This window comes from Ahaetulla prasina, chromosome 6, assembly GCF_028640845.1.
Source record: "Ahaetulla prasina isolate Xishuangbanna chromosome 6, ASM2864084v1, whole genome shotgun sequence".
NCBI lineage: Eukaryota > Metazoa > Chordata > Lepidosauria > Squamata > Colubridae > Ahaetulla > Ahaetulla prasina.
Genome location: NC_080544.1, coordinates 25,848,397 through 25,865,738, shown reverse-complemented (window position 1 = coordinate 25,865,738; position 17,342 = coordinate 25,848,397). Strand labels below are relative to the sequence as shown.

The 17,342-nt window shown below is 38.5% G+C and overlaps 1 protein-coding gene across 1 annotated transcript in view; it reads left to right on the top strand.

Annotated features, from left to right (window-relative positions):
• Positions 1 to 17,342, top strand: part of MICU1 (mitochondrial calcium uptake 1) — a 208,849-nt gene that overhangs the window by 57,640 nt on the left and 133,867 nt on the right. Inside the window, exons 3-5 of the mRNA XM_058187904.1 lie at positions 8,981 to 9,158; positions 13,193 to 13,355; positions 16,704 to 16,747. Coding sequence (XP_058043887.1) covers positions 8,981 to 9,158; positions 13,193 to 13,355; positions 16,704 to 16,747 — 385 coding nt within the window. The remainder of the gene's footprint in view (positions 1 to 8,980; positions 9,159 to 13,192; positions 13,356 to 16,703; positions 16,748 to 17,342) is intronic.

Genomic DNA, 17,342 nt, shown 5'->3' with positions numbered 1-17,342 from the left:
GGAATCCTTGGCTCAGTTGCTTTATGGATCCCAGTTAGGCCCTTATCCTAATTATAGGCTGTTGGAAATTGTATATAAGTTTATAGAAGTAGTGCATCAAGCTCCAAAATGCGTATCTCATGTAATTCTGAGCCTAGACAGCGGTCATATGAGAATTGAGGTAAGAGCTCTGGTATTAATTTTCAATTATTGGCTTAAACGCCATTTTTCCCCCCGGTTGGGTTGACTCCATTTCTTTTGTTCAATAAATTCCAATTCTCTTGGATGCAAGTAATTTTTAGAGGGGGATTCCCTACATTTCATCCAATTCACTCAAACTACCTAAGAAAATTATCAGCAAAAAGTGTTAAGATACTGAACACTGGAATGACTAAGGCCCCATTCCAAAATCTATGTAAGTATGATTTAATCACTCCAGGGGGAAAGCAGCTAATTACACCCATTCAAAGATCTTCCCATTTCAATGAAATTGATTTCAGTTCAGTAGGTTGCCTTCTGTACTTTTACATGGGAGATTTAATAAAGTTTCTACAGCTAGTTTAACTCAATAGAGTTCAGTTAAATCCATTCTCCATGGTGTTGTTACATTGCTGTTCCTATCATGATACCCAAAGAACTCATTTTTCCTTTGTTGTTAGGTACTCCAGGCTAGTCTGAGAAATTTTATGTTAATTTTCTCCTATTGGATAAGAAACACCTCATTATACAATGTAGTAAAGTTTAGCACAACAGTTGTGCCTGTGTTCAAACAAGGGCCTCTGGTGGCTCAGCAGACTAAGTCTGTCTGTTATTAACACAGCTGCTTGCAATTACTGCAAGTTCAAGTCCACCAGGCCCAAGGTTGACTCAGCCTTCCATCCTTTATAAGGTAGGTAAAATGAGGACCCAGATTGTTGGGAGCAATAAAAGTTGACTTTGTATATAATACAAATGGATGAAGATGAATATAATATACAAATGGATGAATAATATACAAATGGATGAAGACTATTGCTTAACACAGTGTAAGCCGCCCTGAGTCTTCGGAGAAGGGCGGGATATAAATTCAAATAAAAAAACAACAACTAATTTTTGATCTGCATGAGTAACCAAATTGCTATATTGCTCCATCAATTCTTGGTCATTCATGACTGAACTATTACTTGTAACTTATCAATATTTTACATTACTAGACTTCACAGTACAGTTTATTTCTATATTGCTGATTTATTGCACGATCCATTCAGCATCTAGTTTAAAACTTCCTATACTGGTAGTCCTCAACTTATGACCACAATGGAGCCCAACATTTCTGTTGCTAACTGAGACATTGTTCATTTTGGAACCCAAAATTTATGTTGCACAATTTATGTTGCATTGAGTGAGTTTGCTCCATTTTATGACTTTCTTGCCTCGGTTATTAAGTGAATCATTGCATTGTTAAGTTAGAATAGGATAGGATAGGATAGGATAGGATAGGATTAGAATAGAATAGAATAGAATAGAATAGAATAGAATAGAATTCTTTATTGGCCAAGTGTGATTGGACACACAAGGAATTTGTCTTGGTGCATAGGCTCTTGGAGTACATAAAAGAAAAGATACTTTCATCAAGAACCATAAGGTACAACACTTAATGATAGTCATAGGGAAACAGTCAATATAAATCTTAAGGATACCAGCAACAAGATCACAGTCATACAGTCATAAGTGGGAGGAGATGGGTGATATGAACGATGAGAAGATTAATAGTAATGCAGACTTAGTAAATAGTTTGAAGATTTTGTGGGTATTATTTGTTTAGCAGAGTGATGGTGTTCGGGAAAAAAACTGTTCTTGTGTCTAGTTGTTCTGGTGTGCAGTGCTCTATAGTGTCTTTTGAGGGTAGGAGTTGAAACAATTTATGTCCAGTGTGTGAGGGGGTCTGTAAATATTTTCATAGCCCTGTTTTTGACTGTGCAGTATACAGTCCTCAATGGAAGGCAGGTTGGTAGTAATTGTTTTTTCTGCAGTTCTAATTATCCTCTGAAGTCTGTGTCTGTCTTGTTGTGTTGCAGAACCAAACCAGACAGTTATAGAGGTGCAGATGACGGTCTCAATAATTCCTCTGTAGAACTGGATCAGCAGCTCCTTGGGCAGTTTAAGCTTTCTGAGTTGGCGCAGAAAGAACATTCTTTGTTGTGCTTTTTTGATGACTTTTTTGATGTTAGGTATCCATTTTAGGTCGTGAGTTATGGTAGAACCTAGAAATTTGAAGGTCTCTACTGTTGATACTGTGTTGTCTAGTATTAGTCACATGGTTGTTAGTGAATCTGGCTTTTCCATTGACTTTTCTTGTCAAAAGGTCACAAAAGGTGATCACATGACCCCAGGACACCGTAGCCATCATAAATATGAACCAGTTGCCAAGCATCTGAATTTTGGTCATGTGATCATGGAGATGCTGGATAAGTGTGAAAATGGTTATAAGTCACCTTTTTCTCAATGCTGTTGTAACTGCGAATGGTCACTAAACAAATTATTGTAAGTTGAGGACTACCTGTACAATAGAATGTATCAGTTCCCCCCCCCCTTAGCTAGGTTTAGTTTTTACTTTCAGTGTTAAGGAGTAAGATGCTGCATTATTTTATTTATATAAAATATAAATAAAATTGTATTTATAAGTGTGTTAGATAGGAATTTTGTTGTTGGAGAAGAATACCATTGATAGCCAAGAAAACAAATAGATCATAGAAGAAGTCAATCCAGAGTTCTCACTTGAGGGACAAATGACCAAGTTTACGTTTTTGTATTTTGGACACATCATCTGAAGAAGGCTCAGCTTCTTTGAGAAGTCTATAATGTTAGGAAAGATGGAAAGAAAGAGAAAAGGATAGCAGGATGATCTTGATTATAGGGGTGATAGAGGCACTGTTGGATGACCTGAAGGGCTGTTGGTGACAGAGCATCCTGGAGATTTTCCTGATAATCAACCAAGATTGACTTTATGGTATATAATCAATGTTGATTATACTTTAAGCAATATTAGGTTTTGGTCAATGTTCTGTAGCACATTACTAAAGATTCTAATACTGTGTACACTTCTGTTATTATAACTCAACTTAATGTCTATGGAGATTCTCAGTCATCCAGGTCATGGTTGTTTTATTTTATTTTTATTTATTTATTTATTTTGTCAATCATATATAAGATAACAAGTTAAAGAATAAACATAATTTGGATACATGAAAAGAGTAAGTAAAAAGGATTATTAGGATAGAGATGGTAGGCACGCAGGTGCACTTATGCACGCCCCTTACAGACCTCTTAGGAATGGGGTGAGGTCAACAGTAGACAGTTTAAGCTTAAAGTTTTGGGGGTTTGGGGAAGAAACTGAAGAGTCAGGTAGTGCATTCCAGGCATTGACCATTCTGTTACTGAAGTCATATTTTCTGCAATCGAGTTTGGAGCAGTTTACCTTGAGTTTGTATCTATTATTTGCTTGTGTATTGTTGTGGTTGAAGCTGAAGTAGTCATTGACAGGTAGGACATTGTGGTAGATAATTTTATGTATTATACTTAGGTCAGACTGAAGTCGGTATAGTTCTAAGTTGTCTAAGCCCTGGTGGCATAAGAGTCTGGTGGCATAAGTATTTTATTGCGGGTAGAGGAATGGAGGACTCTTCTCGTAAAATATCTCTGGACTCTCGATTGTATTTATGTCCTATATGCAGTACGGGTTCCAGACAGATGAACTGTATTCAAGAATTGGTCTAGCAAATGTTTTGTATGCTCTAGTTAGTAGCACAGTATTACCAGAGAAGAAGCTACGCAAGATTAGGTTAACAACTCTTAGTGCCTTTTTGGCAATGCTGTTACAGTGGGCTCTGGCACTTAGATTTTTAGAAATGAGTACTTCCAAAGATGCTTTTTTCAAGAGGCAACTGGACTTTCTGGTTTAAACTTTGAAGCTTAAGTGTCTTCAAAGAAAAACCAGAAAGTCCAGTTGCCTCTTGGAAAAAAGCATCTTTGGTATAAACTCAACTTGTTTCACTTTATTTTACAGTGGGGGATATAAGATGGATTTTGGTACAGAAGATCTGCAGCACTAAGCTTTCTGTAGAAGTGGAACCACAATTTGATTTTGTTTTTGACAGCATTCAGTATTCATACTCATATATGAACTCATTCATCATTATCACCATCATTTTAGCCATTGTGTATCCACTGCAGGATGAAGACCGCTTCCGCATGTTTCCAACCAATACGGTCCTGAGCTTTCTTTTGCCAATTGAACCTGTAATACTTGCTAATGTTGTCCATCTTGTTTTAGGTCTCTGTCATGGACGCTTTTTATCAAGTTCGTATCACAATGAAGTGAACTCGTTGTGGTCTTTTAAATTCTTACTTCTTTCCTAGTTAGCATTTAAGGAGCCACTTTCTCTGCAATCATGAATAGGTTCGTTGTAGTCCTAGCCATATCTACTCAGAAGTAAAACCTATTGTGCTGGTGAGACTTACTCCTAAGAAACTCGATATAAGATTGTTGTCAGTTTTGGAAGACAATTTTCTTTTTACTTCTTAACTGCCACATATTTTAGCTGGGGAAATTGGGAGGGGGTTGTTGTTGGAGTGGTAGAAAGTTAGTCATAACAACATTCCGTATTCAAGGACATCCTGCGTTTGATGGAAACTGCCTGAAGATTGTATCCAATTGAGTGTGAAGAGTCGATTTGACAATGTGATGAACTTGTGGGTGTGGGGCAGGGCTGTAAACTGTCAACTGGGTGTGGAAAACCTGGAAGCTTTCAGTTTCAGGTTTTCACAGCTGAGCCAAAATGACATCTCTAATAAATTGGAACTCAAGCCTCAGAGCTTTATTTCATTGGGGGTGTTCCTTAGAACCCTGAAAATTGTAATGATCTGGCTTCAGTTTGATTACCTTTTCCTGGGGTTTAATAGAATTTGTTTCCAGAATGTTGCTAATGAATTTCATCCAGTACCAGGGAACAAATAGCAATGCTATTCAGCAGACTCTTCACCCATTTTAAAGATGCATATGGTGTGCTGTTGTGTTATCGTGACCAGCATCCGTTAATTTGCATTCATCATAATGATTTTGCATTTTAAAGACCATGGGCAGCATTTCTGAATGGTTCAGTATCTCCCTCGGGTTTCCAACTTGACTTGAATAAATTAGTACTTTCAAGTCTGTCACACAAAATAGCTGTCAAATGCTGATCAGGAGTTAGCAGAATTAGAACTGCTCATCTTATTTCCCTCCGTTCTTCCGTTTGAGGATATATCTACTTTTTTTGGCTCTTTTCTCTTAAATGAATATAGAATTTGAATGTATGTACTTTTCCAGTGGGGAAGGGGATACTTTTGAAAGAATTGAGCTTGAGCTCATGTTTCTGGATATCATTTTCTTGTGATGCTTCAGACTCAAGCTATTATCCAATACTATAATATTGTAGCAGTAGCACTTAGATTTATAAACCACTTCACAGTGCTTTACAGCCCTCTCTAAGCAGTTTACAGAGTCAGCCTATCGCCCCCAACAATCTGGGTCCTCTGACCTCAGAACGATGGAAGACTGAATCAATTGTGAGCCGGTCAGGATTGAACTGCTGGCAGTCAGCAGAATTAGCCTGCAATGCTGCATTCTAACCACTACGCCACCACTGCTCTCAAATTACAACCACAACTGGGACCAGAGTTACTATTTGCTAAGCCAAAAGGTTGTTAAGTGAGTAACAGAACGGGTGCGCTTCAAGGTTTTGGTTACCACCTTCAAAGCGCTCCATGGCTTAGGGCCCGGGTACTTACGGGACCGCCTGCTGTTTCCACATGCCTCCCACCGACCCGTACGCTCTCACAGAGAGGGTCTTCTAAGGGTGCCGTCCGCCAAGCAATGTCGGCTGGCGGCCCCCAGGGGAAGGTCCTTCTCTGTGGGAGCACCTACTCTCTGGAACGAACTTCCCCCCGGTTTACGCCAATTGCCTGACCTTCGGACCTTCCGCCGGGAACTGAAAACTTATTTATTTATACAAGCGGGACTGGCCTGATTTTTTAAATTTTAAATTTAAATTTTAAACTTTTAATGGTAATTTTATTGGGTATTTTTATGGTCAATTGACGGTTTTAATTTGGCCTTTTATTGAATAAGTTTTTTAATTGTTATTTTAATATGTATATTAATTGTTTTAAATGAAGGCTGTACACCGCCCTGAGTCCTTCGGGAGAAGGGCGGTATAGAAGTTTGATAAATAAATAAATAAATAAATAAATAAACAGTTAATTTTGTGACCTCTTTTGCCACGGTTGTTAAGCAAATCAGTGCAGTCATTAAGTGAGTCGTATGGTTGTTAAACTAATCTAGCTTCCCCCGTTGGCTTTGCTTCCAGATGCAAAGGTTTGCAAATGGCAATCGCATGACTCCTAGGATGCTGCACCTATCATAAAGACATACCAGTGACCAACTGGTTGAATTTTGATTGTGTGACTATGGGCATGCTGCAGTGTTTGCAAATGCAAGGACCAGTTGTCACTTTTTTCAGTGCCATTGTAACTTTGAACAGCCACTAAACCAGAGGTGGATTTCAGCAGGTTCTGACCAGTTCTGGAAAACTGGTAGCGGAAATTTTGAGTAGTTCGGAGAACCGGTAGTAAAAATTCTAATTGGCCCCGCCCCCATCTATTCTCTGTCTCCCAAGTTCCAGCTGATCGGGAGGAAATGGGGATTTTACAGTTTCCTTCCCCTGGAGTGGGGTGGGAATGGAGTTTTACAGTATACTTCCCCTGCCACGCCCACCAAGCCAAGCCACGTCCAAGCCACACCCACCGAACCGGTAGTAAAAAAATTTGAAACCCACCACTGCACTAAACAAATAGTTGTAAGTCAAGGACCACCTGTAGTAATTCACTATGTGTTTGTAGACATTCGCCGTTGACAATTTTTCCTGTGAAATAGGAACTCCCCTAAATCTGATCATTTTGTAAACCTCTTTAAAGAAATAAAAAAGTTGATTTCATAGCAGAGGTGAAAAGTTCTAAAACGTGTCTCCTGGGCTTTCTATTTCCTTTTTATTGGTGATTTTATTCTTTTAAGATTTTTCTTAAGTCGATGTGCAGATAAATGCCTAATTTTGAGGGGGGGAAAACAGTTTGATAGCCTTGTAGTTTACAGTTGGCTCAGTAAATTCGATTCTCTGCCACATCCTGGGTGCTTGCTAAATTTATCGCAAAATTGTTTTTCTTTTGTTTGCTTCTGTGGTCACCTGTTTTTGTCACTAAGGTGAAGGGTTGTCCCCAATATTTATTTCTGAGTCTGAATATCCACAGGAATTTCGTGGAGTTATCATTTTTCCTTAATTAGCTCATTCTGTGCTCTGGATTTGACGTGGTACCTCTCACTGTTCTTGCTTTTGTTCTCTCTATTGTTTGTAGGTAGAAAATTATATTCCCTTGGTAATTCCCCCTCTATTTATATCCTCTATAATCAAGGACCTCATTTTCTTCATTGGCTTCCAACATCAGCCTTTAAACAGGTATCCAGTATTGGCTTTTCAAAGTATTATTTGCATATGCGAATAGTAAAACAGAGAAACATCTGTTGCATTTTGCCAAGCAGTTGTCATTGCCAAGATTTAATCAAACTTCAACTAGATCAGTGGTGAAATCCCAATTTTTCCCCATACTGGTTCTGTGGGCGTGGCTTGGTGGGCGTGGTGTGGCTTGGTGGGTGTGGTGTGGCTTGGTGGGCGTGGCAAGGGAAGGATGCTGCAAAATCTCCATTCCCTCCCCACTGCTGGGCAAAAGATATTGCAAAATCTCCATTCCCATCCCATTCTGGGTTAGCCAGAGGTGATATTTGCCAGTTCTCCCAACTATTCTAAATTTCCGCTACCGGTTCTCCAAACTGCTCAAAATTTCCGCTACCGGTTCTCCAGAACCTGTCAGAACTTGTTGATTTCACCCCTGAAGTAGATCGATTAGTAATCATCAAAATAATTACTAAAATTGTAATCAAAATAACAATTAACCTACACTAGAGTGGATTTCCTTAACAGTCCTGCCGATTTAAGATTTATATGTGCAACTTTTGTTCGTGTACCTAAACTTTTAGACTGAACTATTCAAATTGTGTAGATACATTCAGTTATTGCTGTGTTATATTGTATGCTGCTATTTTTGCAGCAAACTTCTCTGTGGCATTTCGTTAAATAATCAGTGACCTATTTCAGCAGTTACCTTTGGACGTTGCTTAATGCTCATGACTGTCCAGATGCTAAGGCAACACACATTTTCCATGCTTGACTTTTTCTTCCATTCAGCACTTCCTTCATTATAGAATTCCTTGCTTGAATTAAGCCCAACTTGTGCATCACATGAGAACCGATAATTTTCGTATAACTCAGACCAAAATTTGTACTATTGCTACGCAAATCCTTGGAAACAAGTCCTTCACAAATCACAGGGACTTAGACAAAGTACGTTTCTTGGAATAATTAAAGCAGTTGTTGCATGTTTTTTCCAGATTCATTTAGCTGCTTCATAAATCCAACTACTTATAAATGCTTCATAAGCACCTGAGGGCAGGATACGAAGCAGCTGTGGAAGCTTCTGGAAAGGCGTAGAAGTTTGGCTGTAGATAATAAACCCAAGTGAAGCCTTTGGAACAGGCCTTTTGCAAGAATTTCTGAATGTGGGTGCAACATCTGTCTTCAAAGTTTTAAAACAGCCACGTCCTCTGAAAGCTGACCTTGTGCTTGGCACCAGCAGAGGAAAACATATGCAGGTAGAGACAGCTGGGAATAGCAGCGTGAACCTTGCAACCACTGTTATTATTTTACCACTTTGGAAAAAAAAAAGGTGTTTTCTCTCCGATAATGTGCTTCACAAACCACCTGTTTTGAATACTTTGCACAGTCAGGATTGAGGTCATGTGTTTCTCTGAAGTGTTTGTCTTGTGGGCATTTTAAATAATCAGAAGGACTTTCCTTCTTGGTTTTAATCTTAGAGCCCAGGCAGAAGCATCCCCTTCTGTGAATCATGACGTCCACACGGCGGATGAGAAAATGAAAAACAGAGAAGTAGCGAATGAAGGGAGCGATGAAGAGAAAGCTCTGGAGTCCAATAACGTTTCTCAGGCAGAAGGAAAGAAGAAAAAACAGCGTTCTGGATTTCGAGACCGTAAGGTATGTCTTTATTAAACTGCATTTATTTGAATTAGTGGTCAAGAGCAATCTCTTGACAGGTCATTTGTTTTTATTTTTTATATAGCAGTAGCAATAGCACTTAGACTTGTATACCGCTTCATAGTGCTTTACAGCCTTCTCTCTAAGCCAGGAGTCTCCAACCTTGGCAACTTTAAGCCTGGCAGACTTTAACTCCCAGAATTCCCCAGCCAGCAAAGCAAAGCTGGCTGGGGAATTCTGGGAGTTGAAGTCCATCAGGCTTAAAATTGCCAAGGTTGGAGACACCTACTCTTTACAGAGTCAGCCTCTTGCCCCCAACAATCTGGGTCCTCATTTTATCAACCTTGGAAGGATGGAAGGCTGAGTCAACCTTGAGGCTGGTGAGTTTCGATCTGCCAAACAGCTGGCAGCTGGTGATCAGCAGAAGAAGCCTGCAGTGCTGCACTCTAACCACTGCACCACCGTAGCTCATTAAATCAGGGGTCACCAACATTTTGGTCCTCTGGGACCACTAAATTCACAATTTTAAATCCCGTGGACCACTAATATGAATATTTTAAAAAGATAAATAGTATTTACTGCAATATAAAAAATGCAAATGATTTTTCTGTGGACCACCAGAATTTTCTCATGGACCACCAGTTGGTGACCACTGCATTAATGCCTTTACAAATAACTGAAGGTGACAAACACAACCAACACTCCTTTCTCCTCCTATTTTTCCCACAACAACCACCCTGTGAGGTAAGTTGGGCTAAGAGAGAGTGACTGACCCAAAGTCATCCCGCTGACTTTCATGGGTAAGGTGGGGCTTGAACTCACGGTCTCTTGCTTTCTAGCTTGGTGTTTTAACCTTGAATAATCCCACAAATATTTTTGAGGCTGACAAGGATAGATAAAGAATGGTTTAAACCAGGCTGCAAATCAAATGAACCATTTATTCATACATGTGGATGGGTTTTGGATTTTGGATATATTTTTTTTCTGAGTTTGGATGAGACAATTGTGGAACCCTGGTTTTTGATAGGTGACATTTCAGCCACGAAGTCTAAACCCTTGCTCAGTGCAGGAAATGAAATAATTTTTGCATAAATGACTGTCCAGTCTCTAACTGGGTACATCTAATGAGAAAAATCTCACCAATCTGTTTTGGTAATAGATTCCACTGTGGAATTTATCATATTATTAGAGGTTTCTTCTGCTAATATTTAGTTGAAGTCTTTAATTTAGATTAACCATTCTGTCTTCTACACTTTGGAATGATAAAGATCTTCACTTTCTTCATGAATGTTTGAAAATTAAACTGGAAAGCCATCTCAGAGCCAAATATGTCCTTATATATCTTTTTTTTGGACTTAATTCTATTTCCTTATCATCTTTGAACTTTTTCCAGTTTATCTGAATGGTGCCCAAAGTTGGACATAGCACTTACAGTGAGATCTGAGCTGTGTTATGATTTCCTATGATCTGGAAATCATATTTCTTTGAATGCAACCTAAAAATGTCTTTACCATTTTTGTAGTCATATCACATTTGCTGTGTCATGTTCAGGTTGCAATCAATTGCTTACTATACCTTAGTTTTTGACAGGTACTATTATCAAACCAGGACTCCCGATCTGACTGTGCACTTAAAACATCATTGCCTTTACAGTGCATTCTAGAAACTGCCGAAGTATCAAGATGGAACTAACTAGTTCCTGGTTTTGTCCTTTTTGAAAATTGGAAGAACTAATTCCCACAACACGGTCAAATAATTTACTAAATCTGTATTACAATTATTCTTCTCTTCCTTACTAGTATCTATCTCTTCCCACTTATAACCATGTTGCTTGTATCTTTCAATTTATATTGTTTTTATTTGTTTCCTAGTACGATTTGATAGCTTATTAGTAACCTTAACTATCACTAAATTTTGTATCTTTTTATTCTTGATGGATGTATTTTATTCTCCTTATGTACACTGAGAGCATATACACCAAAGACAAATTCCTTGTGTGTCCAATCACACTTGGTCAATAAAGAATTCTATTCTATTCTATTCTATTCTATTCTATTCTATTCTATTCTATTCTATTCCATTCCATTCCATTCCATTCCATTCCATTCCATTCTTTGTTTCTCTTCCAATCATTTCGTACTACAGTAGTTATTCAAGATTTTGTAAAAGTAATATACAAATGTTCATGAAGTGTTTTAGCACTATAAGATATAGGCTGTGGAAATTTAAATTCATTCAGGGTAAACAGCCACTCCTAATCACCTTTGTATCAATCTCAAAATTCAATCCTGTCCCTTCTTAGAAGGGAATGAGGCTATTGGTTTGAGGGTGAAGGAAGCATATGGGAGCATATATTGTGGTGTTTTTTGTTTTCCATTAGCCATTTGAGTGGTATGGCACCGAAGAGAAAATAAGTTTTTTCTGGAAGCCTACAAGTGACCTTTTATTCATTTGTTGCCATTGAAATGATTATCTCTAAATATGTGTGGATGCCTTGCAAGTGTGTGTTAATGTAGCCTTACACGAAAGTAGAATTTGTTCATCTAATTCTGTTTCCTGTCTGGTTACCTGGGGGAGGGCTGACATTAATTTTGCAAGTCTGAAAGTACAATCTTTTCTCTGCCACTTTTAACTGCTTGATCCATTAGGCCGGATCCTTCCTATGTTTCTTTCTCCTGACTGTTAAGCCCCCCTGGGGTTTAATTGTCTCCTGCAAACTCCACTCCCCTTTCGCTCCTCTTTATTCCTTATGGGAAGGGCCATTCACTGTCCACCTGTGGCTTTACTCCCGAGTTGATCTTTGTTCCTTAGCTGTTCCCTTCTCCTGGCTGCTTTGCGCATGCATACACTGGGAACAGGCTCCAGCTGTACTTCTGTCCCACTGATTTCTGACTCCAAAGGTAGCTGACAACTGTCAGACAGCCCTGGCCCCATCTCTGCCTCCAACCCAAAGCACTCATTAGAACCTTCCCCAGACTCCAGGACTGACCCATGTTCCTCCCCAATCTCCTCACTGTCTGAGTCTGCCACCAGCTCTGTTGGCGGGCCACAACAGCACCCTCATGCACATTTCCCCACCTGGGAGCAGCCACTCAAGCCTTTGTAGGAGATGACTAGGCTGAGCTTGAGTGTGGAATCAAATGGGTCATCACTTTGGAATTGCTACGTTTCCACTAGAGTCCAACTCCCCATGAATTCTATTTATTTTTATCTAGCGCCAATTTGCTTTGACTTAGATCCGATTCTTAGCATGAAATAAACTCGTATAATCTTTTCGAACTTTATCCTGGCTCCTGGTTTCTTGTACTTGAAATGCTGCCACTTGAAGGTTGCAAATATTCATCAATAACTATTGTTGTTGTTAATTGCAAAGTCATGTCTGACCCATCGTGACCTCATGGACAATGTTCCTCCAGGCCTTCCTGTTCTCTACCATCCTCTGGAGTCCATCTAAGTAGCTCAATAACTGTAGATATCAGAAACTATCTAGTTCCTCTTCCATGCTAATAACCATTTGCTTTAGGATTTTCTTGTAATTTTTTTTTCTTTTATAGTTATTATTTTATGGTTATTATATTCTGGTCTTTTATTGTGTTGGTCTTGGACCGTGAATGCATTTTGATTGATTGATTGATTGGAATGAGGCAGGGGAGTTAAACTATGATGGTATATTCTTACTGGAAAAGCTTCACTCACAAAATAGGACTGATTGTCACTTTTATTCCAATGCCAATTTTAACTGCCTTCTCCCAATTATTTCTTCATTATGGTGCTGGTTTGTTGTCTGCTCTGTTGTTTTTATGCTTAAAATGTTCCAGGATTGAAACCTAATTTGGCTTTTATATCTCTTGCAATCTGCCTGGAGGGTAGATTCATAATACTGATAGATAAATAGATCCTATCAACTCAGCTTGGGCCTTTATACTAGAATTGCATATTTCTGTCAAAACATCACTTACCTTTTTTTAAAAAAAAAAAAAGTGGCCAAGCTATTGGAATTTAGAGAATTTTCACATCCAGTATTTTCTTTTTAGGTGATGGAATATGAAAACAGGATCCGAGCTTACTCTACTCCAGATAAAATCTTTCGATACTTTGCCACATTGAAAATCATCAATGAGCATGGAGATTCAGAAGTATTTATGACCCCACAAGATTTTGTGCGATCTATAACGCCAAATGAAAAGCAACCAGAAAGTAAGTCGCCTTGGATACTGTGATGGAAAATAGAAGGCCGCGAGGCACACCAGTAATCCTGGTTATTTCTTTCATTGTAAAAGCTACTGAGATTGATTTCTTGTAATTGTGCAATTGCATGCCAGTGACGATTTCTCAGTTTCTCCCACCTCATTTTTAATGTTCTCCAGCACATGGTTTTAAACAATTACTGAGATAATCTTTAGTAATGGACTAAAGCCTTATAAACATTTTTACTGCAGTTAAGAGCTAGCCAACGTATTGTAAAAATAATGTGGGTAATTGGCACTAAGTTTTTTTTTATTAAGGTACATGACTCTTTGTGAATATGAAGCTTTATAACAGCTTTCTCTAGCTTAGCATCTGCCATATTTTGTTGTCTGCCATCCCTATTATTTGCAAATGGTCTTGCGGGAGACAGCTATACGATAGAGATATACATCAAAATGAATCAGTCCAATGGAGGACAATGGTCTTCATTGAAGGTCATCAACTAAATGATGGTGCAGTGCAGCACAGTATCGTACTATATGATCCAATATTGCATTTTGAGCATCCATTCCCCCCCTCCCAAAATTAGTTTCTTCCTGAAAGGAAGGTGACCAGTAAACTTAAATGAATAATTGCAACAGTTGTATAAATAGCTGAATTTATTGTGACTTTTAATCTACAGAAATGTGGCACACAGATGTCAAAATGATCATTCAGTGATCATTGATCACAAAATAGAACAATTTGTGTATTTTGGACTAACTGATTCCTGTTGTGCTGGCTAATGACTGCAATGGAGCGTTTCATTTATTAAATCCTGTTATCAGTATTGTTGATTTTTAATCAACTTAACATTATACGTACTTGTTAAAATCATAATGTTGGAAGGGACCTTGGAGAGCTTCTAGATCACGGGTGTCAAACTCGCAGTGTCACGTTGCTGTCACATGACATTTCGCGACATTTTTCCCATTTACAGAGCTGGGGTGGGCGTTGCCTACATGTGATGCATCCGGCCCGTGGACTGGATGTTTCACACACCTGTTCTAAATCATGCCCCATGAAGGTTAGGAATCCATATAACATCCCAGACAAATAGCTATCCTGTTTGAAAGTCTTTGAAGATGGAGCATCAGGCTGTTCTACTTTCTAGTTCAGGAATCTGCAACCTTAAACACTCAAAGAGCCATGTGGACCCATTTCCCACAGAAAAGAAAACACTGGGAGCCACAAAACCCTTCCCGTTCCTGACTATTTCTTGATTGGCCACAAAACTAACATATGTAGTTGAATTAAATGTTCTGTTTTCTACTGAAACTTTTCTTTTCTTGGATTTATCCATGATTAGCCTACCAGGGGTTGAAAAGCTCAATAAATTGCGTGCCGGTGGGTGTCGCACATTGGTGGTTGTGACACATATTTTGAGTGACAGGGAGCCGCAGCAGAGGGGCGAAAGAGCCACATGTGGCTCCAGAGCTGCTTGCTGACCTCTGTTCTAGTTGCTCTCACAGTCAGGAAATTCCACCTTATTTTGAGTTTGTATCCCCCTCTGAAAAGTTTCTACATGCTGCCCCTTATCCTGTTTTGGGAATTATAGAGAGTAAATATGTACCCTCTTTCTGTGATAATCCTTCAAGAAATTTAAGAGTTGTTTTATTATCTTTCTTGTTGGTTTTTTCTTCTTTAGGATAAACATATCCAGTGCTTGTGCTGATTAGAAAATATCTATTCATATATTGTTTCATTGTTATGGATATTGCTTTTAAATGATTGGCATCCATTACCACTAGATAAAAATCATGCTTTCCTTATAACAGTATAGAAGGAGGTTCAAAAAATATTAATTGCCCTAGGCTTGCTAATGTCACTGTTTTATCTTTTTGTGTTGTCTATCTAGTTGACTTGATTTTATTCTTTTAATGACAATTAGTGGAATGTTTATTATTACATATAAGATGCATAACAGTAAACATTTCTTATATGTCAGCCATCCCTTCACAGAGCTGCGAAGGGATTACACACACACACACACACACACACACACACAGTATATTTAAACTAATAACCATATTTAATTCAAGGTATTGTTAGCAACCACCCCTGTCCTAGGAATATGAAATATTCTAGGAAATATTAAAAGGGCAGAATATTATATTTCCCTAAAGGAGAAACATGTTTCTAAAGACAAACTCAAAGCCATTGAGCCATAATAGGGATTTCCCAAAGCCCATTCATTGCATCATCACCCAGCAAGATTCAACCAAGCTTGACTCAGAAAACCTACAAGGTTAGCTATGACCCCTACAGCAGCCAATAGCTTGCCACAGGAACAGGAAGCTCCAAGACGGGATCCAAGAGAGGGTATAAATCTCTCTCTCTCACCCATGTAGTTTTTTTGCCCAGGACCTCAAACCACGTGGTCCTGTCCACCATTAAATCATCTTCCTAAGCGGTCTCCATGTTTCCAATGTCTTTCTTCCCACTTGGAACTGAACCCAGATAGACATTTCTTCCAACAGTATTGTATGTTAATTATGCTTCAAGTTTTTCTTTAAAGAGAATTGATTGGTTGTAAAATACATGATTTCATTCTATGGGGAAAAATATCTAACCCATTTTCCAAACTCTTATTCCCAAATAAAACTTAAAGAAGAAAAGAAAACTTAAAGAAATATATCCTCTCCTTAAAGAAGTGTTTCTTCTACTTCAGTGTTTCTCAACCTTAGCTGCTTGTGTGGACTTCCACTCCCAGAATTCCACAGTCAGCCAATTCCCAGAATTCCACTACTCTACTTCCCCTACCCCAACATGCTGGCTAGGGAATTCTGGGAGTTGAAGTCCACTCATCTTAAAGCTGCCAAGTTTGAAAAACACTGCTCCATACTTTCATTAAGCAAAGCATTTTGTAATTTCTTAATGGCGACTACTGTTTGCTTTGCTATATGAAAGGAAGGACATAATTTTGTCTGTACAGGCCAGATTTTCTCAAACTCTTGATTCCATCCAAGTATGCTATTTCCAGCTACATGATTAACGTCTGTAGTAGCTGGGAGATGACAGAGTGCAACTGAGGTAATGTAGCGAATCAGAGGGAGGAAAAACCATACCTAGCTGCAGGTAAAAGATGATGATATTGTTAGGAGGAGGTGGAGTGATTAAAGACAAAGTTTTAATATACAAACCTGTAAAAGATGTTACTAGATAGAAAATTAACCTACTATACCGTAAGATTACTTTCCTGTATTTTTCATCTTTGATTTGATGGTTAAGTCTTAAGTGATGCGTTTTCTTTAAAAGAAACTTGCCAAAATGTCATTTTCAAAATATGCTAATAAACCTGTTTGGTTTTATTCCCAGATTTAGGTCTTGATCAATTTGTGGTGAAACGCTATGATGGAAAGGTGAGATTTCTAAATCTTCGTTAATGTCTTTCTAACAATGATGGGGTGAGGAGGGGGATGGGGAGAGGGAAAATATGTCCTTCCCCCCCACTTCCATGTATAAAATAAGCAAAGGCCTGCCCATTTTCAAGCAGACAATATTCTTTTTTTTTTGGCTCGTTATAATGAATGCAACTATATCTAAATTCTAAGGAGTTTTTCTACTGACTCTAGAAGCTTCAAAGTTAAAAAAAAAGGCTTGCTATTCTGCTATTTGTGCTGTGTCATTGCAGCAAAATCGCTACTCCAGTTTCCTCTTCATTATAAATTCCATATGTGAATTTTCAGGAATTTATTTTTTCCTGCCTCAAAGAAATGGAATATGTAAAATGGCCCTCATTTTTCTCTTGAAAATGGGAATAGGGAAAATGCTCTTTGCTATCCTATTCATTGCACTGGGTATCAAAATCCAAATTCACTGTATGTATAAGAATAGAATAGAATAGAATAGAATAGAATAGAATAGAATAGAACAGAACAGAACAGAACAGAACAGAACAGAACAGAACAGAATAGAATTCTTTATTGGTCAAATGTGATTGGACACCCAAGGAAT